Consider the following 23,087-nt stretch of genomic DNA (forward strand, 5'->3'; position numbering starts at 1 on the left):
GTTCATTTTAAACTTTTCTCATATTCTCTGTATAATATAATATAGATAAACAATATAAAATTTCAAATTAACTCCTCGAACTGAACGCCACCAAACGTACAAATAATGAATTATTAGTGTTTCTTTCCATGAAGATTTAATGAGATCGATACAGCAGATTGAAAAGAATTATTACCAGTTTAAGTTGATAAAAGATATTCATTCTTTATTATATGCATATACATGATTAAAAAAAAAATTATGCTTATTACATTCAGCTATTAGTTGTTATTTAAAAATATTTTGTAAAATACATCATAATGTAAGTAATTCATTTTAACCGGCAAGTATAGTCTTTAATAATTCATGTGAAACACATAAAAAAATATTTATGAATGTATGTATTGTCGGTACATCGATAATAAATTATTATTCTAAAGCTTGTATTATATTAGAGATATAATAAAATAATATAAAAATGATACTGATATATCTAAACTGTAAATTACGATATTGTACCTTTGAACACACAATTAAAAGAAATTATACATTATTAGGAAATTATACATTAAAAGGACTTACAGGATGTTTCAATGATTTTATTACAAAACAATATTTAAATTACTTTTAATAATACAAAAAAATCTTGAAAGAAAACAACTTGATTCAAAGAGGTATACATTATGATGTGAATTAATTTTTTTCAAATTCATTTTTTGAGATTTCAAGATCATCAAAGTTTTTTGAACGAGATTACATATTTTTAACATCATTAAGAGATCAAGTCGAATCCAACAATTTATGACATTCACGTGATCTTGAGTACAAAAAGAAAATTCACGAAAATTTAACAATTAATGCAAATATTGAAATAACTATGATAGAAAGATTAATAAAGAAAAGTTTATTTTAACAAGTGCTCAAAATGATGTCCATCAACTTCAATGCGTTTTTTAAATGATTAATGAACAACTCTTTGACCTTCCTTAAAACTTGCTCATTGATATTAAAACATGCAGCTGTAATGCGTTCTTTTATGTTTTCCAGTGCTATGGAAATATCGTCATAAACTATTGATTTAATCGCAATCCACAGACAAAAAATTAAAGTTTAAGATCTGATGAACATATAGGCTATTGAATATTTGCACCACGATCGATTTGTAATGTTGCGAAAATTTTTAATAGGCTATTAATGCATTATGAACCGGACATATTGAAACTATTTGATATCTTCAATATCTTTGAGGTATTGAAATGTCTTCAAACAGTCCAATTTTTCTTTTACTCAGGGTCACACGAGGGTCATAGTATTATAGCTATCATGTAACAATGATGAAAATATGTAGTCCTATATAAAAAAATAAATTTGGATAATCTCGATATCTCCAGAAAAATAACCTCGTGAAAAAATTAATTCGCACTATAATGTGCAGCTGTTTAATATAATATAATACATATATATATATATATATATATATATATATATATATATATATATAATGTTATATATAATTTGTTATTTTGGTATTTCCTCGTATCATTAAAATTATCGAAGATATCGCAACAGAGTTAATGAGACACTCTATACATTCGGTCGAAGCTCTAATCGTTCAGAAGAGCAAGCTTCAAAACAAGCTTAAGAATATACGTTTGTGTGTGTTTATCTTATATTAGTTCTATTTATTCGTTTCAAATTAATTTATACGTACCAGTATCTTTTTAATTATAACTACATTTTACACATGTTCTTTTTAAATGAAAAAGATGGTAATGTTCTATGTTGATAAAATCCATATATCAGATATAAATCAAAACCAAACGAATCATAGTTCTAAATAATAAATTATTTCTCTTGTAATAAGATCAAATAACATTATTTGATAGAGTAGAAATTATATAAAATTATGTCTACGTGATATGACATTAATTAATGAATTTGGTATTATTAATATGAATTTTTCAAAGAGTACTGAATAATTCTCAATTAACATGTATAAATATAATATCGTCTGATAATTAAATATTCAACAAAATATTTAAAAAATTTACCTAATAAAGTTATATAGATAGGTGTAATTACGGAAATTTGATAATATTTCGGTGTTAAAAATACTTACTAGATAGTGTTATTCAAACTTCGTTAAAAGGAATAACACTTCACGTATATCAACGTTTCTCCATGCGATCCAATAAATTTGTTTGTAATGATACTGCGACCGAAATGTTTTGTAATATAAAATTTTTAAAGAATCTGACAGGCCAGAGTCTATCCAAATATATTGTATGTATATATATTATTTTAAAGATACGGCGGTATTCTCACGAATTCGCAAGAACATTCTACGAAAACTTTCACCTAAATCTACTACAAATTTAATCAATTTCCTCTGGCTTTGGCATAAAAAAGCAGTTATCATTTCACGATTCATGAAAAATTTAACGAGGCCTTAATTTTGAGTCGCGCCCTATAAGTTGAGAAACGCTGATGAAGATAATATTTATTAATCTATAAAAGACAGAAAGAGAGAGAGAGAGAGAGAGAGAGAGAGAGAGAGAGAGAGTTCATTTTTTCGGTTTATTTATTTAACGTAAAGTTAGACGCTACAACTTTGGTACAAAAACATAAAATAGTGGGCATTGAGGAAACGGTATACCGCGCGCGGATCCTCGAGTCTCTACTATCGCGAAGATATGTGAGAATCAATAATAAAATCTCATAATATATAATCCTATCAGCAACGAAACGTAAAAAAGAAAAAGCACATAGACTTAATAGAACGAAGAAAAAACAACGACGAATAAAGATAATAAAAATATCGTGAAGTAACAGGAAATAATGACGTACAACACTCCGTCCACAGTAAGCTCGAAGAACCGCGTTTGCTCATTATTATTATTATTATTATCATCATTATCATCGTAAGAAAAAAAGGTGTGAAATGCACGCAGTCAATTAATTTTTCGCGACTTACATATGTATATATGTAAATATGTATGCATGCATGTATGTATGTATGTTTCTATGTATGTATGTATGTATTTACGTACGTATGTATGTATTTACGTATGTATGTACGTACGTATGTATGTATGTATGTATGTATGTATGTATGTATGTATGTATGTACGCGTATGTGTGTATGTAAAAGAGGGTGTATACATCGATCGATTTATCGATCATTGCAATCGTTTTCGCAGCATTTCTTAAAGTAATCATTGCGGGGAAAAAAAATTATTGCATGTAAAATGCCATTCAGATTTTGATAGTGCATGTCGTTAATTATAAAAAGAAAGAAATCATCCATTTAATGATCTAAACGACATCGCAATCATCACATATTTTCTTTAATCCTGCTTACTCTTAAAACACTGACGACAAATATGTATAACGCCTAAGTTAATGCGTGTAGGTCGATTACAACATATGGCTATGCGAAGTTTTCGTTTTTTTACTTTTCTCTTTTTTTCCACATTAGCTTCATCACCATCATCATGATTTTCAAGTGTTAGAGATTCAAAAAAGCGTTAAAAGCGTAAAAGCTCAGCGAGCGTTGTGTGATTAAAACGTGATATACGTTATTTGTAAAAGTGACTTGGATATGGATATTAATCTGATATAGCGTGATCGTTATTACATTATAACAACACATACACAAGACTTTGCGCAAAAACTTCTAAAATCACATCGATGAGTAAAATGCTGCGGCTTCGCCGAAACGGAGCCGGCTGGCCGAATATTAGAATATTATGGAAAATTCCTAATCGTATCCTAGAGGGATATGAAAATTTCAGAGATTTATTAAAAGAGCTTAAGAGATCCTTTTTTCGTCGTCCACAAGAAAAAGAGACAACGTCCTTCCTTCGCGCATTAATAATGTCAATAGTAGTAATAATAATTAGTAAATAGTTGTTGTAATAATAATAATAAGAAGAAGAAGACGAATAATAATAATAATAATAATAATAATAATACAATTATCGGCCAACCGGTGTCCGTTTCGTATCGTCGCCTCGGCAAATGAACGCGACACCTAGAGATATCCTACTTACAACGTATTTATATGTTAGGTTAATCATATATATATATATATATATATATATATATATATATATACATATATATATATTTATATAATATGTATATATCTAGAAATAGTGACGTGATAAAAACAAACTATGAGACAAACGCCGTCATCGCATCCTTGCACGACGTCGATCATGCGACGAGATTAATTGTTCGAAAGACGAGAAATCTAGGAGCCTAGATATTTTGAGAAAAGCACTATGGAATTCTAAAAGAGGATACTTTCGCCAGGAAAGTCCGCTTTTCTCTACTTCGCTTCTCTATTCTTATCGAACATGATGGTCATCTATCAATCGACAATGATCGACGTATTGTTAGGCTGCCTAAGAAAAACGGTGATTATTGTCTCGCGACCATCCGTCCAACTTAATGCCTATCTATGTTTCTTTTATTTATTCACTCATTATGCTTTGTTACTTATTCGACTCACTTATTACGTTTCTAATAATCATCGTCGCGTTATCCTTCGAACTTCAACTCGAGCAAAAAATTTAGCGCGGCTAATATAGGTGTGATTAGAGCGGACTAATTAATTATCAATAATACATACGCGTAGATCTATAAATACGTATACACGCGCCGGACTCACATCATACACGTATTTATATATGTATATATATATATTTTTTTTTTTATATTAGGACGATTAAAAACCGACAGCAAGTATAGCTTGTATGTGAAACTTGTGTATTGCGAGAGATTCAATATGAGTGTAAATGTATTTTTATGTGCGCGTAGCCTGTAAAGAGAGTACGTAATGAGGATTATATTTGTTTATTTTTTTTTCTTTAATAATTTTTCTGATGACGTGCCGCGTTCTTCCTTCGGATAAGTCTATCGGCAAGAGATTTCAATTTAGATTTAATTCATTTTTGTTTCTTATCGTTTTTGCTCAACGGACGACGACGACGACGACGACGACACGACGACACGACGATACAATGACATGACGATCTCTACACTTGCTCTCCGCGACATTGAGACTCGATATATCTTCGATCCCCGGGGGGACACAACCTTCGTTACGAAATTATAAATCGTATATTATGTATATATCTGTTATATCCGTTATATGTTATGTACGTACATATACGTAACATATATATGTATGTATGCCTGCGGGTAGCGGCAGTGTGGCACAACCATGACTTAAAAGCGAGTAACTAATCTCATGTTTCGTCTCGATGCGTCCAATAGAATGAGACGTGATCTTTAACCTAGGATTTTCCGCGTAAAACCCCGAAAAATGAACTGTCGCCGAGAGCACGCTTTTCTTTTCTTTTTTCCCTTGATCTTTTTCTATTGTTGTTTTTTTTTCGTTTTACTATTTTTTTTTCTTTTTTTTTCATATATGCATTTCCTATATGTTTGTATGTTATTTCCTTATTGTTATTTCGTTTTGTTTCGCTGTCGTACGAGAGCGTCCGCGAACCTGTACCGGGTATCACGAAGCGCGTGAGATCCGAGATGAGACAACTCTTATATGACGAACTCGCTAATCAATTGTTATTATTTTTATTTTTAGCCGTCGACCTTTTCGACCTCCTTCGTCCTCGTTAGGCAGTCAATTAGAGAGGCAGTTTCGAGTCTGGCCTTTGATAAAATGAGGGAAAATCAAAAGTCAATACTAATAAATGAAACGAAAAATTAAAAATTAGAAGAAATCTAAATGAGAGACAAAACAAAGAGAAAAGGCCAACGAGAATATAGAAGTTATTCGAGATATGGTCAAGAACGGCCGAAGGAGGTGGTCCTCGTCGCGAGGACGATGCTCGTTGTCTCGTACGTACGTACATCTGATAAACATGTACACAACCTTTTTCAAATTTAATTCATCGAATTTTAGAATCTATTCGCGACGATGTTATTTTGTGATTTGTTTTTGTTTTTCTGTTTTTTTTTTAGTTTTTCTTTTTTTCCTTTTTTAAATCGTTAAAATCATTACAAATTGGACCGACGACAGCACCGGGGGAAGAGTTAGCGTGCGCTTCGTTTCCGTTTCTCTCGAATCTTCGGTCGCAGTCAACGAGAGAGTCGGAAGACCATGGATGATGATGGATTTACAGGTTACACTGCCACAGTATCGTAGGGTGTGAGGAGTCCCCCGTGACCGCCGTGGGGACTGCCGGTTTGCCGGCCGGGGGCTTCGTTTCTGCAACATCGATTATAATTTTGAGAAACGTTCTTCGATAAAGGCTATCTTCGTTCCTTTTTTATTTTTTCTTTTTTCTTCTTTTTTTTTTATTCTTTCTGTTTTTTTTCTTTTTTTTTCTTTTTTTGTTCTTGTTTTTTTTTTTTTTTGAAAGAGCACTTCTTTCAACTCTTTTTTGCATCCTCGTACAGATGCATATAACACTGCAGAAAGCGAAAGAATTATTCGAGCGATTATTAGAAAGGCTAATTTTGTCCGTTGCGTCCTAAAAAAAAAAATAATTATATAATAATTTAGCAGCATCTGTACGCGAACCAAAGATTTTCATCCATGCACTAGAGTTACAGCAGCAACGATGGATAAGTATTAGTTACAGTATATTGCTTATAATTGTAAGAATTTAATAATGTTATTTATTAAAGGCTTAGTAATAAATGATTAGCATGTTAGCACAGCAGGATAATATGGCGATGATGATAACAGCGTATAATATGGTAATAATATAGCATGAGTCGCAGTAGAGGCATTTTTTAAATTATTTCTATCGCTAATCGTCCTTGGATTAGTCAAAAAAGAACGTTATTAATTACGCCAAGAGCGTGGGCCATCAAAAACTGCATGCAAAATATCATGTTCGCATAGAGAAGTCTTTCGTCGACGTTGATAATCAAGCAATGTTTTGTAAGCATATCGGCTGGCCTGCTGTTTTTTTTTCTTTTTCTCAAAAATTTTACTATCAAAGGTACAGCGTTTGTAAACATGTTGTAACGAAATTGCATCTATCTTTATAGAAATACACTCTGTACTGTTCTACGATCAAGAAACTTACGGCTTCCTGCGTAAAGAGTCATGAAACAAGAAAAAGACAAAGATAAAAGATACAATATTAAAATGTATTTGTAAAGCCTTCAGCTAATCTACCGTGCATTCGATTATTTTTCGTAACTATAATATTGTAATATAATTGATACAAAAGTATTATTATTCGAATCTTTAAAATAAAAAACTTCAAATTAATGACAAAAATGAATGATTGAAAGACGATTAATGATCTTTTATGTCATGACTAAATGATAAATGAATGATGATGAGATGAATTGAATTGACAATATTCAATAGATATCTTAGAAATATGAATTTTCAGTCGAGATACAATATTAGAAACGGTAACTCTCGTGTCGTTTGATCGCGAATCAAACACATTCGCTCTCTACTGACCTCTCTATGAGTTTACGCATCTCCTCGGTGGTCATGCCGTCCTTGCCGCGAGCATTCACTGAAATAGAAAAACACACGGCACGATTGACACAACGGTAAACTACTATGACAACACGTAGCATGCGAATTGTGGAAAGCTATACGATTAGAAACACAGAATTCGGAGCGACTTTCTTCCATTCGTGTACGTTGCGATTTGCTCGACATGCGATATGTCCGCGTTGTACACCTAGTATCTAACGAATGTCTAATGAAACGAGCATTTTGAAAGAACCAAGAACAAGTACGAGAAAACACGACTCGACGATCCGAATACAAGTCAGACTTGTTTTCTTTATTTATTCGGACATGAAATCGAGCGTGTTTCTCATTTTCATCCTCGGCCCTTTGTCCCTTGGATCGATCAGGATTCATTGTACTGACCGCCATAGTTGCGGTTGACAAGTTGATCACGGTCACATTCAGCTTCACTAATCTCGTTGCTTTCCTTGCTGTCGTTGAAACTCGAGTTGTTCTGATCGTGATTCCTTGGTGGTGGTGGAGGTGGTTCAGGTGATCCAGAGACAGGTAAGTTACGAGCAGATCCAACGCTACGACGGCCAACCGATCCACGAGATCCATAATGATCATAAGGAGCACCGTATTGTCCATATTGAGAGCCGTATTGATCTTCTTCGGGAGCGCAATTAGCAGGATCGTCATATTCGGGAGAGAAAACGTGGGTTCCGCTGCCACCTCCTTGGGATGGTACTCTAGAGTATCGGCCATTCTGACGGGGCTATCGAAACGCAAAATACGTCAATAGTACTATTATCAAGATAAATTCTGTACGAGCTGTTTGGACAGACTCTGTACCATAGATTGAGATCCAGAGCGACTGTGAGCAGAAGCGTTAGTCGGATGTCCAACTGGTGGTCCCATAGTTCCGGAATGTCCATTTCCTTGGTGAGGGAAAGTCTGGAATTGCATAGCCTTGCTCGGGTCCATTTCTTCACGGAATCCTAATAAGTGGAAAGTAGCGTACGGGCAGATCTCATCTTCCATGCCTGCAACAAGTATCGAGGGTAGACTCTGTTGCCATGAAGTTCGTATAAAAGATACATTTTCTATTTATTACTAAATTCTATGATTATTATTTCCACGTTTGATAAATATATTAATGATACCGATGATATTTATACGTGCACCAGTTTTACTGACGGTAGTCTCGGTTTAACGTTCCTACTCTCATATCCTTTCATATATCTTCTCATCCATGTATCACCGAACTGAAATATTTTTTTCATCGAAGTGTGTTCGATGTGTAAGTTGTGTGCTAGGGGCTGTAACGAGCGTAGCATGCGAGAACGTGCAACATCGATAAAGAAGAATAAAAAGAACAAGATGTAGAAGAAGAATAAGAAGAAGTAGAAAAAAAGAAATATATGCCTGCATTTGTGAGAATTTATAATCACAAAGAGGACTTACGAAAACCGGCTGCAAGATCGAGTGGCTGTATCGACTGTAGTTCGTGATTACCAGAATCGCGAAAAACGAAGGCTTGCGACGGGACACGAGGGAGAACGAGTCCTTCGTCCTAGAAAAACTACTATTACCAACCTCTGTGAGAGAGGCCCTCCGAACTGCCCATACGCGGTGGAGGTGGGCACCTTCTGCTTGGTGCACAATGATTTAATTCCTCATACATGTGCCTCCTTGGATCCCACGTTGAATGGCTTCTCAACGAACCTGTTGTACCTATCGAACATATGCTACAACAATCGTACGACTCGCTGCCGCTTACCAAGCTGTGTACCGAGATCTAGTTTTTAAATGATCTTTCTTTTCTAAAAAAAAAGGAACAATAATACCAAGACCAGAGAAATTTCGTTAATCATGTTCGATTCTTGGTACGCGCAGCGACGTTATAAGCGCATACGGAAGAAAAAAATGTTTCGTCTTAAAGCAAGGTATACATCTTTACACGTGTATATATATAATATAGTATATGTATATACTTAGGAATGCAAAATATGTTTAAGCGTAGCCAACATAAATAATAACAAAATCTAGACGGTAATGATATAATGCGTGTGTATTGTGTTTGCTTGCACGTTGATTCTTAATAATGAATACCGCTTTGAAATTCGTATTATCGGCTGGCTGTGCGAAATTCTCGTGTTCCGTAAGAAGATATGGTCAAACTATCTCGTGCCGATGCGACAACATTCAAACAGTAATAATGGAGAATCATCTAAATATCAAACTTTTGTCAATTGTGGCTTACTTATCACTGTACCTCGCTTGATGCGATCGCAAGTATTATAGTTGGAGCCAGGAACAGGTGGAAGTTTGCGATTCGGTGGTGCGATGTATCCTAATTCATCTCGGAGATCAGGCCTGCGTTTGTCGAGTGTAGCGCCACCAACACCGGTTTGTTGATATACTACATCATCTGAAAGAAAAAATAAATGTGTTTGCTTACATTAATACCATATATCATGTGTTTTCTCATAACATGTTAATACATTGAAGTGCATTATATTATTGGTAATGACTATGTACGATTGGTAAAGAATCACTGGGAGGATGATCACGATCAGAATCTGTAGATTGATTATTAAATATTATAGCATTTCAATATTAAAATTTATATCAATTTTTCCATATTAAAATCATCATCACAGTGATACTCAACTATTCGATTTCTTTTCGTAACCTAATGAATAAAGTAATAAAAAAAAAATTGGTATACATTGTCCCTCGTAATATTTCTCGTCGGCTGAAGAGATACCTCGCAGCCGTGTTTGTTCCGGGCCTCGGGTTCGTCTAGACAATGCGACGCAAATGACGACAATTCCTACGATAATGACAACGATCGTAGCTCCAACCGGTACTACAACGTTAACATCGAGCCAACTCGGTAACCATGGGAAATAACGTCTGACGTCGGTATTCTTGTTATCATCGTTACGTACCGGCGGAGCAATCGTACCTGTACAAAATAAACAAAAAAAAAAAGACCATTATAATTACCTTTATCACTACCATGGCCTTTTCCTTTTAAAACACAGATCACGATGACGGCAACGATTATAACAAGAACTGCGGCTACCACAGGTACGACTAGATTCAAATTAGCTATGAAAAATTTCACCGGATCTTCATCGTTGCCACCACCGATAATATCCGGTAATTCGCGGGCCGGTGCAATGGTGCCTGGAACAAAAAATACGGCGACCGTTCAATCCAGCCACCATTAGCACCGGCTACGAGATGCTTTCAAACGCATCAAGCGTAGTTACGGTATACCCACCTCCAGTTACAGTCAAAGTTGCAAATTCATACTCGGCTACCGCGAATCCGGCATTATTATGAGCCGTAACACGAAGATGATACCAGCTAGCAGGATCCAAATCCAAAACTACGAAGTTACCGCCTGGTTTAACATTGTTCGATACCTGATTCCATTCTTGCTGATGCCTAAAATAGGAGACGAACTTTGTTATCTCAAATTTGCTACGTAAACTCTTAATTAAATTTCTTGTTTGGCTCTTACTTCTTCTTATGCTCAACGACAAAGTATAACATGGGGCAGCCACCGTCAGACCAAGCGCTCAAGTGAAGAGTAATGCTGTTGGTTGATACTTCAATAAATCTTGCTGCTTCAGGAATGATGGGTTTAGATCCTTTGGTACGAGTGTTCAAAATATCTGATGGGTCGCCAGTGCCAATGCTTAAAATACATTTATGTATAATCATATTTATTTTTATTGATAAACCGATATACATAAGACCTATTCTTACCCATTATATGCCGTAACATAGATCTGATATCGAGAACCGCACCATAAGTTTTCCAGAGTATATTTCTGTGCCGTAGAACTAATTTGAACAGTTTCCCAGTCGCCAAATTCAGGTTTGTAGTGAATCGTATATCCATGAATAGGTGCATTATCAGTTGGGTGAGGTCGTAATTTCATCGTAAGCGAATTCGTGGTGGTAGCAGTAAGAGTGACTTGTGGTGAATGTGGTGGAGCTAAAAAGTCAACCATCAAATATTAATGAAAGACTTCAATTCAAAATTTTGTTATAATTATCCATATCGACAATTACCATTAACGATGAGTTGGTGAGTAACGGTATCATGTCCAAAAGAGTTTTCAACATAGCATGAATATTCTCCAGCATCGGCACGGTCGACTTCTTTAATGAATAGAGATCCTTCTGGTAATTGTCTCAATCTGTCACTGGGTTGAAGAACAGAGCCTCGTACTTTCCATGTTACTTCCGGTGCAGGTACGCCAACAGCAAGACAGGGTAGTTTTACATCTTCCTTGTAAGTTGCAGTGAATTTGTCGTCGAATGATGCAATCTTGGCCGGTACTGTACATACATTATAAATAAAGAGAAAAGAATTAAATTATTAAAATATTTACACGGTATTTATTATAAAATAAAAGAAAACTCAATTCTTACCTCGTACACTTGGTCCCAATGTCACAATCTTAGAAGCTTCTCCTTCACCAATGTTTGTGCTAGCAGTTACCCAGAATTCGTATCTACGTTGTTTGTCAAGTCCAGTAGCTTCGTAAGTCAATTGATTTGGTGGTACTTTCTGGCTAGTTGGTTCCTCTGCATTGTCAGCTTTAGTGTAAACAGTGTATTGCGATATTACTCCATTTGGTTGATTTGGTGGGCGCCAAGAAACGAGAATCGATTCAGGAGACATGACGAGTGCTTTTACGGCGATTGGTGCTTCAGGGGCTAAGAGAAGAGAGATACATTATCAGTAAATTGTATAAAATGTTATTGATGCTTTCAAAATTAAAACTTACCATCTTGTTCAGTTTGACAATGGATCGGTGCAGATTTAACGCCATCGCCACCAGAGGTAAAGGCCAAAACTTGCATGCTGTAATTTGTGTATTTCTTCAAGCCATGTAAAATGGTTTCGCTGGAGGAGGTGATCTTGGTATCCTTCGTATTCTCATCATACCAGGTATCAGATGGACCGTAAATGACCTAAGAATAAACATATATATATGTTTATACATACATACATACATATATATATATATATATATATATATATATATATATATATATATATATATATATATAGCAAATAACTTCGTAATGTATTTTTGATGTAAATGATTTTATTACCTTGTAACCAGTAATAACACCATTTGCAGCACTAAGAGGAGGCGACATCCATGAAACTCTGATAGTTTGCGAAGTGAGAGTAGTACAAGTCGTATCGTGGGGTGGTTGCTCGGGTACACCTTCAGCCGTGTGTTGTCTTCGTTCCTCGCTCATCGGTCCAGAACCAACTTTGTTGAATGCTTGAACAACGACGCTGTATTGAGTGTAGGTCTTAAGATTCATGATCTGCAAGTGATGTTCCTTTCCATCTTCCTTAGAAAATTCAACGGTTTCAAACATGTATGGTTTGTCTGAGGATGAAAGCCTATAGCCGACATAATAGCCAAGAATCTCGCCGTTCCAGTCTTCACGTGGGGGTGGTTTCCAGGTTACCTAAATATATTTAACTTCGTTAATAAACTATTTGTTACTAATTATGGAATGATCAGAAATTCGATTTTGAGATAGTTACCTTGAGAGTATGTTGATCAAGAGCATCGACTCTGACGGAAGTAGGTGGGCCACTTGGAGCTTCTTCGGCAGTGATAATAGTTACGGTATCAGATGGGTCAGACGTTCCAATTTCGTTTTCAGCGACAATTCGGAGATGATAAGTTGTGGCAGGTCTCAGATTGAACACACCAGCTACGTTTTGTTGAGAGCCAGGCACAAGTACTCTATCGATATCGGTTTCCCAGGAGCCCTTGCTGATTTTGTATTCGATAACGTATCGTTTAATGGGACTATTTCCGTCGTATGGAGCTGCCCATGACAATTGAACTGAACGTCCAGACTTATCCAATACTTTAAGACCATAAGGAACTTCCGGTACCTCTGCAAGGAAATCATATTGGTAAAAATTTCTTTACTATCGAGTAAAATATATAACTTTGAAACTTTAGTCTAAAGATCGTACCTTGAACAATCATGTTGATGCTGGTATCATCGCTGCCAAAAGCATTCGTTGCAACACAGGTAAACAAAGCCGAGTCACTTCTTTCAGTTCTCTTAATACTAAGATCAGACAGAACACCATTAGCCAAAATCTCTTCTCGAATGGTATAACGTGAATCACTCTTCGGGTCAAGTCTCTTGTTGTTCATGTTCCATAAAATGCCAATTGGTTTCTCGCCTTGTGCCTCGCATTGTAATACAGCTGGTTCACCACGTCGTGCGGTCTGATTTCTGAGCTTGATCTCAAAGTGAGGAGGTGCTGAAATTATCAATTGTCTTAGTATTAACAAACAGTTTATATACAAATACTAAAAAGTAAGGGAGAAAGGAAGAGAAGAATTTTACCTTGAACAGAGATGAGAATGACAGCAGAAAGTCCAGCTCCAATACCGTTAACAGCCTCACAAAGATAATAGCCTTCATTGGTCTTTTGAATGTTATTGATCGAGAGGGTTCCATCTTCAACACTAATATCGGGATTGCTCAATTTCAAGTCAGTATAATCACCAGGAGTATCTCCTATTTAGTGAAATTAAAAATAAATAATTACTGCGGATTTGTAATAGTTAAGAAAACTAAAACTTAAACGAAAATACTCACCAGCAGCTCTCTTCCATGTGATCTGGGGCTTCGGGAAACCATCGGCTTTACATTCAACGCGTGCATCAGAGCCTTGTGCGAAAGCTTTATCAGTAGGTTCCAGAATCCAACGAGGTGGCACTGTGACAGAATAAATCGATTAGTGCTGCGTTCTTTTTGCTTAGTCTATTATAGCAGTAAACCGGAAGCAGATCGTTCTATTGTCCTAGATCTTTTTTCAAATAAATTATCGAATATATAAGAGATAAAAACATTTCATTTAAAACTAAATCCTATCTGCAAAACACCAGGCGAACAAAAAGATCCAGGACAAATTAGATCACGTTTATTACATGCAAACGTCGATTCGCTTCCGCTACCGCAACGAGCAGATCATACTATTAATAAAAGCATATGGAACTTTGAGATGACTATGCGGGTATCTACCAGCATGAACCGAGAGTATGAAGATCAACTAAGAAAGGCTGCTGAAAGAACTCACTGAAAATGCATGCAAGAAGTTCTACGATGTATGTACTTAAGCACGGCTTGCATGCTGTACCGCATTAAGAAATCATGTTAAGACCATATTTCATGTTTCTACTCGGAGTAAAAAAAGCTGTGAGAGAAAGAGAGAGAGACAGAGTGAGTGAGTGAGTGAGTGAGTGAGAGAGAGAGAGAGAGAGAGAGAGAGAGAGAGAGAGAGAAAGACTGAAAGAGTTAGAGAAAAAGATAGAAATAGTTAGAGATAGATAAAGAAAGAGAAAGAGAGAAAAGCATGCATGTACCACTACAAACTACTTCCTTCTCATGCACGTACAAAATGAACGAGGCGAGACATGTGAGGTGAAGGCAAGGTAAGGCTGGTGTGGAAAGGTGCCTTAAGGAGTAAGGGTTGGAACGAATCTCGGAAACACTCCGAGGGGTACTTGAATGGTCGGTCGGTCGTCTTTGGAGGTGGGACGCGTTGTGGCTCGCGAATGTGGGGGTGTATGACGAACTACTAACTTGATCGACGTTGTGACGACAAAAACAATACGAGAGATTTAACGAAACCTATCAGAAACCTCGCGATATTCGTGTGCGTGAGAGAGATAGAGCGATGATATATATATATATATATCTTTTGTTGAGGATGATGAAGATCAAAGAAAAATATCGACGTAATATATGATATGTTCATCGTGTGTGTATACGTGTGAAAAATAGAGAAAGAGAGAGAGAGAGAGAGAGAGAGAGAGAGAGAGAAAGAGAGAAAGAGAGAGAGAGAAAGAGAAAGAGAGAGAAAGAGAGAAAAAGCGAGATACAATACTTTTCACGATCTTTCTTGGCAAAATTGGAAAGCCAACGAAAGGATCGCTTGATCGATGAATGTTGACGAGGAAGGCGCAAGAGAAAAAATGAAACGAGATTTAAGCACGAAATTTAAACAAACGGCTAACACAAAACGAAGCCGTTATTGAGCTTGAGGAAGACGGAGGTTTCGGATCGATCTACCTGATCTTTAACGCTCGGCTTTAAGCTTGTGGACTCGAAAACTGTAGCGTATAAGATAGAAATTAAATAATAATAATAATAATAATAATAATAATAATAATAATAATAATAATAATAATAATAATAATAATAATAATAATAATAATAATAATGATAATGATAATAATGATAATAATAATAATAATAATAATAATAATAATAATAATAATAATAATAATAATAATAATAATAATAATAATAATAATAGTAATAATAATAATAATAAAAAAATATAAACAGATGAAAGATAAAAAGAGAAAGATGGCTGAAAGAAAAATTATAAACCAAGTAACGTAGGAATAAATAAAAAAATGAGAGAAACATGAGCAAGAGATGAAGAAAGAGAAAGAGAAAGAGAGGGAGACAGAAAGAGAGAGAGAGATAAAGAGAGAGAGAGAAAGAGAGAGAGAGAGAAAGAGAGAGAGAGAAAGAGAGAGTGGGAGAGAGAAAGAAAGAAAGAGAAAGAAGAGAGGGACAGTGCAGACGAAAGTGTCATCCCCGGTGACGAAAGCAACGCTCTGTACACAACAGGACAGCTTCAGCAACGACGAAGATGCATCAATAAAGCCTGCAGTCATAAAATGTCGCGGTAACCGACGCGATATTATTATTATTATTTGTTGTCATTCCGAATGATCATCAATCATCATGTCGCTCATTATCAAAATCAATATACGCATATATAAGTATAGTATAATATAATATAATATAATATAATATAATATAATATGATATAATATAATATAATATAATATAATATAATATAATATAACATATGTATGTACGTATGTATATGTATATATCGTTATTTATATGGTCAATTAGCATTATTATCATTATCACGATTTCAATGCTCCCTTTAACTTTTGGGCCCTAACCGTGGACTCGTAACGTAGCTTCGTGCACCGCCCTTCCCGACGGATTACTAGCGACACACGCGTAACGTCCATCGTGGTCTGGGGTAACTGGCTCGATCAGAAGTATACTCGTTCGTGGTCCGAGTTTCCCGACGCTGTATCCCATGTATTGCGACAAGAGCTGACCCTCGTAGGTCCAGGTGATCTCGATCGGTGTGTCGCCGACCGGTACCATGCACGCTAGCTGAGCAGCCTGTCCGGCATAGATCGGTCGATCCCCAAAATCGAAAGGACTGATCCGTGGTAAGACTGGAATATGTAACGGTAGTAGAGGCTCTAGGTAAACCGGCCACGACGACAGATTTTAATGCGATTTTAACGACGACTCGATGTGTTTTTCCTCTCCTTTTTTATGTTTTCTTTTTTTTTTCTTTTCTTTCTTTTTTTTTTATGTGCTTGTCGTTTCTTTCTTCCGATTCAGCGATTCCATTTCTCCGTTAGCTCCTCTCGTTTCGTAATACTTTTGCTATTTTTCGGAATTGTTGTTAAAACTAACTAACGAAGAAATTGCATAACGGTAAAAGTAAAAAAACGAGAGTCAGGATGTGTCATTATTCGTTGGTCTCGCGACGACTTTAACTTAAGAAAAGAAAAGGATAAAGCTTCCGGCTTGAAAACTCTACCTACCGAACTTTGTATTAACGAGGAGAAGATATAATTGTGTAGAGAGACAGAGAGACAGAGAGAGACAGAAAGAGAGAGAGAGAGAGAGAGAGAGAGAGAGAGAGAGAGAGAGAGAGAGAGAGAGAGAGAGAGAGAGAGGTGGGAGACTTGAGAATGGAGAATCGGGCAAACGTAAACTTTCCAGACATCTTCATGTGTATTTATGTACTATTACACGACAGACAGAGCAAGTAGTACAGTTTCTTATGACGTACAATGCAATATTGTTAATATTATTACAATATAAATATATATATAATATATATATACATATATATATATAATATATATATATATATATATATATATATATATATATATATTATCTTCATTAATATCGATTGCTACTCGAGCTACAACCTCACAGACAAAAAATATAATCATTTTAGTTTCCCGTTTAAATATCTTCGTTCGCATTCTTTTGCATAGCCAACTCGACAAATTCTCGACTAGCGCGTGATAGATACACGTAATAATATCAGCGACGATCATGCTGGCCGCGTATTTCCTCTACGTTCGTTTCTGATTTTTCCTGTACCGTTCACTTTGAGATGTGCACTGTGCCTAGCACGACCGGCTGGATTATCAGCGACGCAAGCATATTCTCCGGCATGTTCTCCCCTTACGGTCGGTATCGTCAAGGCCGATACTCTATCCCCCAACGCGGTGATACCCACTCCGTCTCCTACTTCTAAATGGCGTCCCTCGAACAACCACTTGAGCGAAATCGGCGTGTCCCCCTTCACGACCGCGCAATGGACGATTATCAGATCACCGGAGTTGGCCTCATCGAACGAGAACGGCTGCAGATGCGGGGAGACTGTCGAAAATAGGCAAAGAGAAAAAAGCAATAGAAAGGCCAAAGAAAATAGAGAAAGAGAGAGAAAGAGGGAAAGAGAAAAAGACGGGACGAACGTCATTAATTTAGCATCTTTTTCAAACGAAATCCACCATTTCTCGTTAACCCACTTTTCCAACGAACCTATGCTTTTCCATAAGAACAAGATCGTGTTCGAGAAGAAGAGAGAAGAAGAAGAAGAAATCAAAAGGAAAACGCAAGTGGACTCGTATAGGTCTATAGGATTGCACAAATGATTAGGACTTGGTAGAGGATAATTCTTTTTGTGACTTTTTCGACGAAAAATCCTTAGAATTAGGAACTGAAAATATAGAAGGGGTTGAGAAACGAAAAAAGAGAGATCGTTATGCACCATTGACGATCAGATCGGACGAAAGCTCATGCCTTCCGGCATGGTTTTCCGCGATACACGTGTAAGTTCCTGCGTGAGTTTCCAGGACCGATCCTATGCTCAGTATGGCGCCTCTTCCGCCAAGATCCAGTACTGAGATTCCAGAGTGTGGCGAAATCTCATGACCGTTTAAGGTCCAACGGAGCTTCAAGGGTTGATCGCCCTCGACCACTGCGCACGGTACCGTTACTACTTGACCCGAGTTTAACGGTTCTTCTCCGAACGAGAATGGCAACAATTTCGGAATGACTGGAAATAGAAATAAAGTAGAAAAGAAGCTATCTCGCTAATCTTGCGATATCACTTTCCCAATAACTGCTGTATAATCCTTCAAGAAGTTCTCTGTTCTTCAATCTCTTGATTTCTCAGTTTCTAATGATTCTCGTCTTTTTTCACACCCCAGTTTTCAACTCGTTAAACGAATTTAAATCAAAAATGAAAATATATGAAAGATAAGAAAATTAAAATGAAAAAAGGAATAAAAAGAAATAAATCTGATAAAAAAAGAAGAATGAAGGTAGATGAAGAAAACATAAAGTGTACAGAGCGTAAAGAGGAATGTGATTCGTCGGAAAGGAAGCTAATGCAGAAGGAAGTTATTAGAAAGATGCTGGGATCGTTGATGCAAGGTCAGGAAGTACCGTTGACGTCCAACTTGGCCGAATGAGACGTTGAACCAGCCGCATTTGATGCAACACAGGTATATTCCCCGGCATGTCTCGCAGCGACGGACTCGATGATCAATTGCTTCACGCGTTTTCCGGAATCAGATACAATCACATCCATCCGATCGTGATTTATAGGACGACCATCGAACGTCCAAGTGACCTCCAGAGGAGAATCGCCCTTAGTAACGACGCATTGTATGGAGATTAAGTCACCTGCGTTGACCGGTTCTTCGCCAAAGGATATCGGTGCTATTTGTGGTGCGACTGTGACACGAATTAACAAGAAAAGAATAAGCACAGTAACATGTGCTCAGAAACATGAATGAATTCACATGAGAAAAAAAAACGACGATTAAACGATATTTTATTTTTTGAATAGAATCCTTCCTTCAAGGCCAAATCCAGAGAAAATCAATTAAGGGTATTCTTCCTAGAATTTCTTCGACAAACGGATTTTTTCATGACGCTGGAAATAGGTAATGTTATTAGGATGGATTCTTGAGGTATGAAAGTGTTGCTTAATGGAAAGTTTGGATGCATTATGCGATGCTTTTAATGCTTTTAACGTTGTTGTTATTGTAATGCCTTTCAAATACCATTAACTGAGAGAACGGCCGAACGAGTGACAGATCCAACCAAATTGCTCGCGACGCAACTGTACTCGCCAGCATGGTGCGCGGTTACAGAGTCGATGGTCAGTAGAGACGTCTTTTTGCCTGTTTTCTGGATCGTTATGTCTGGATGTGTGCGAGCAGTGATCGGTTCGCCGTTTAAGCTCCATTGAATATCGATCGGTGAATCACCCTTGACGATACTACAAATCGCCGAAACCTGCTCTCCCCAATTAACCGGTTCATCCCCGATCGAAAAGGGCGCGATCTGCGGTGCGACTAAAAAAGATCGTCAACGCTGATCAATCTCTCATCGGGCACGTTTTTATACGTCCTTGGAGAATAAAGGAGAAAGGTGATAAAGAAAGGACGAAGGAAAAAATGTTGGAAGAACGAAAGAAAAACATATTGATTGTTTCAAAGATAAAATAGAAAATACACTGCAATCGTAAGAATCGTGTTACATTTAGGGAAGAAGCGATCTGTTCAAACATTAGTAGAAAATAAAGCATTATCGCTTTCATACGTTTCTAGTAGCTAATTACAAGTGCACGTGAATTAAATGGTAGAGTAAATACATCGTTCTATGCATTTTTCTATTATTTCAATTCAAGAAACAGGTATCCGATCCCCTTTGTGTACCGTTTACTGCCAACATAGCCGAATAACTAGTAGCTCCAGCTGCGTTCGAGGCTGTACAAGTATACTCTCCGGCGTGCCTCGCGCTTACGGCCTCGATCGTCATTAGGCTGACCCGTTTTCCAGTGCTCGATATAGAAACGTCTTCGTGATTGGCGTCGTTAATGGGCTCACCGTTTAAAGCCCACGAAACCTCGATCGGTAAGTCACCCTTTCCGACCGTACAAACAGCCGAGACCGCTTCTCCCCAATTTGCAGGCTCGTCGCTGATCGAAAACGGTACTATCTGTGGCGCGACTGCAAGTAATTTTCAAAGGTATAACAATTATCCTGGCTAACAAATCCTAAACGAGATTATCAATAACAGTGAACGAGCTAAAAAGATAACAAGATGTTTAACGTATTGCCATGATTGGTTGATGATAGTAAACCTGGAGTCTGCTCATTTAGACCTACCAATATATTCCTAATATGATGATGTTGATATGCGAAAAAGTTTTCATCTATAAAAATAGACTTGAAAGTTGAATGATCGTGAATTTACGACAACGAGGAATGGAAAGAATAGTGAAAGGATACGAGTTCTGTTATGTTCACGGATAGGTCAACCAAGGTCACTAGTGAGAAATAAAGAGAGAGAAAGAGAAAAAGATAAAGAGAAAAGAAAGAAAGAGATAGAGACGTGCCCGTACGAGACATGCACACGCATTACCGTTCACAGCTAGAGCAGCCATGTGACTGGAAGCACCGGCATTGTTCGACACTGTGCAAGTATATACTCCCACGTGTCTTGCGGCAACGGCATCGATTTGTAATACACTCAGACGTTTGCTTTTCGTTATAACAAATTGATCTTTATGTTCGTCGTTTATCGGTTCGCCGTTGAAGGCCCACGAAATGTCCATCGGGAAGTCTCCTTTTTGAATGGAGCAGGTGGCCGATATCGCCTCGCCCGAGTTCACCGGTTCGTCGCCAAACGAAAAGGGAAAGATCTGTGGTGCAACTAATAGAACACGCTTGTCGTCAATTGAAAAACATTTTTCTGCTCTAAACGAGTCCAATAAGATTCATTGAATAGCAAGATTTCTATCCAAATGGCTTAACTTACTTCAAGAAGATATTTCTTTCAAGAGAGAATAAATAGTCTTATATGATAAAACAAAATTAGGATTAATGACAGGATGATGGATGGGTAGATGTTTAATAGAACACGTTTGTCAACAATCGAAAAGCATTTTTTGTTTTTTGTTCTAAATAAAACCAATGCAATTTTTCAGATACCAAAATTTATATTCATATAGCTTGAATTTCATCAACGCGTCCAACCAAATCTAAAAAAGCATTTTTGTCAATAGAATTAATTGTTTTATGAAAAACAAAAATCAGGATCAATGAAAGAACAATAAAAGGGTATGTGCTGTGCAAAACACGTTTATTGTCGTGCAAGCGTGCTTTCAAAAGGTTGGTACCGTTAACAGCCAGCGTGGTCGAGTGAGTGGCATTGCCAGCTCGGTTCGTAGCGACGCAAGTATATTCGCCCGCGTGTCTTGCAGTCACCGACTCGATGCTCAATGCGCTCATGTGTCTATTGATCTTCGTTATCATGATATCTGAATCGTCTGGACCTATCGTTTTGTCGTTAAACTTCCAAACAATGTTTACGGGAAAATCACCCTTCATGATGGAGCACGTCGCCGAGACCATATCACCCCAATTCGCAGGACCGTCACTGATCGAAAAAGGACCTATATGGGGTACCACTAAAATGACAACGTTAATCGTCAATCTAAAATTATAATAATGGCACGAAGTATCAAGAAAAAGAGAGATATAGACTGAAAGAGAAAGAACCTAAATTATCCTGACACTATTAATCAACGATTCTGGACCTATTGAAAGGATTTTATTTTGCGGAATAATTAGAGCACCATCTCCAAAGCGAACGTATTGAATGAAGGATAGAACAAAGGATTGCATTTATATTGTTTATCCGCCGAAATAAATGTAACCAACGATTCCGTACATGCATGAGTGCTACAAAAAAAAAACTAGAAAAACTAAGTGAAACGCAGAAATCGTTCTACCATTTACAGCCAAAGATGCGGAATAACTGGTTCCACCAGCAACATTGCTAGCTGTGCAAGTATACTCTCCGGCATGTCTCTCTGTAACCGCATCGATTGTGAGCAGACTAACGCGTTCGTTGGTATTAATCCATACGTCCGAACGATCGCGAGATATCGGTTCACCATTGAGAGCCCATTCGATCTGTACAGGACGATCGCCCTTCAGCACGGTGCAAGTAGCGGTTACGGTGTCTCCCCAGTTCGCTGGTCCCTCTCCCATTTCAAATGGCATTATCACCGGTGCGACTATCGTGACAAAATTATATAAAAAATATCGTTTTTACTATTCGATTTACCCCATATCTGCTACCTTAACGAATGATCAACAAACCTATCAAAACTGGATAAACTAAAACGTTTGTTTTGGTGACAATCGGATAAGAAGAAGAAAGAGGATTAGGAAAAAATGAGAATAAAAACAAACAAAAGAAGGAAAAAAGAATATGTCAAACGATGGACTATTTCGTTACATGCACAAGAGCAATGATAACGTATTTTGTACCGTTAACGGCCAACGTCGCGGTATAACTCGTTCCACCAGCCTCATTACTAACAATGCAAGTATATTCGCCAGCATGGCTC

General features: G+C 37.0%; 1 protein-coding gene across 1 annotated transcript in view; it reads right to left on the reverse strand.

Moving 5' to 3' along the window:
• Positions 1-5,880: 5,880 nt before the first annotated feature.
• Positions 5,881-23,087, reverse strand: part of Dscam1 (Down syndrome cell adhesion molecule 1) — a 66,208-nt gene continuing 49,001 nt past the window's right edge. The window contains exons 12-29 of the mRNA XM_085660686.1: positions 14,117-14,236; positions 13,862-14,035; positions 13,479-13,775; positions 13,035-13,396; positions 12,584-12,955; positions 12,253-12,439; positions 11,894-12,181; positions 11,531-11,800; positions 11,222-11,453; positions 10,974-11,150; positions 10,731-10,897; positions 10,170-10,409; positions 9,702-9,869; positions 9,035-9,172; positions 8,291-8,481; positions 7,859-8,213; positions 7,436-7,493; positions 5,881-6,217 (exon numbers count right to left, since the gene is read on the reverse strand). Coding sequence (XP_085516812.1) covers positions 6,133-6,217; positions 7,436-7,493; positions 7,859-8,213; positions 8,291-8,481; positions 9,035-9,172; positions 9,702-9,869; positions 10,170-10,409; positions 10,731-10,897; positions 10,974-11,150; positions 11,222-11,453; positions 11,531-11,800; positions 11,894-12,181; positions 12,253-12,439; positions 12,584-12,955; positions 13,035-13,396; positions 13,479-13,775; positions 13,862-14,035; positions 14,117-14,236 — 3,881 coding nt within the window. The 3' untranslated portion in view covers positions 5,881-6,132. The remainder of the gene's footprint in view (positions 6,218-7,435; positions 7,494-7,858; positions 8,214-8,290; positions 8,482-9,034; positions 9,173-9,701; positions 9,870-10,169; positions 10,410-10,730; positions 10,898-10,973; positions 11,151-11,221; positions 11,454-11,530; positions 11,801-11,893; positions 12,182-12,252; positions 12,440-12,583; positions 12,956-13,034; positions 13,397-13,478; positions 13,776-13,861; positions 14,036-14,116; positions 14,237-23,087) is intronic.

The sequence above is a fragment of the Vespa mandarinia genome, chromosome 1, assembly GCF_050613455.1.
Source record: "Vespa mandarinia isolate Hongniang chromosome 1, ASM5061345v1, whole genome shotgun sequence".
Taxonomy (NCBI): Eukaryota; Metazoa; Arthropoda; class Insecta; order Hymenoptera; family Vespidae; genus Vespa; species Vespa mandarinia.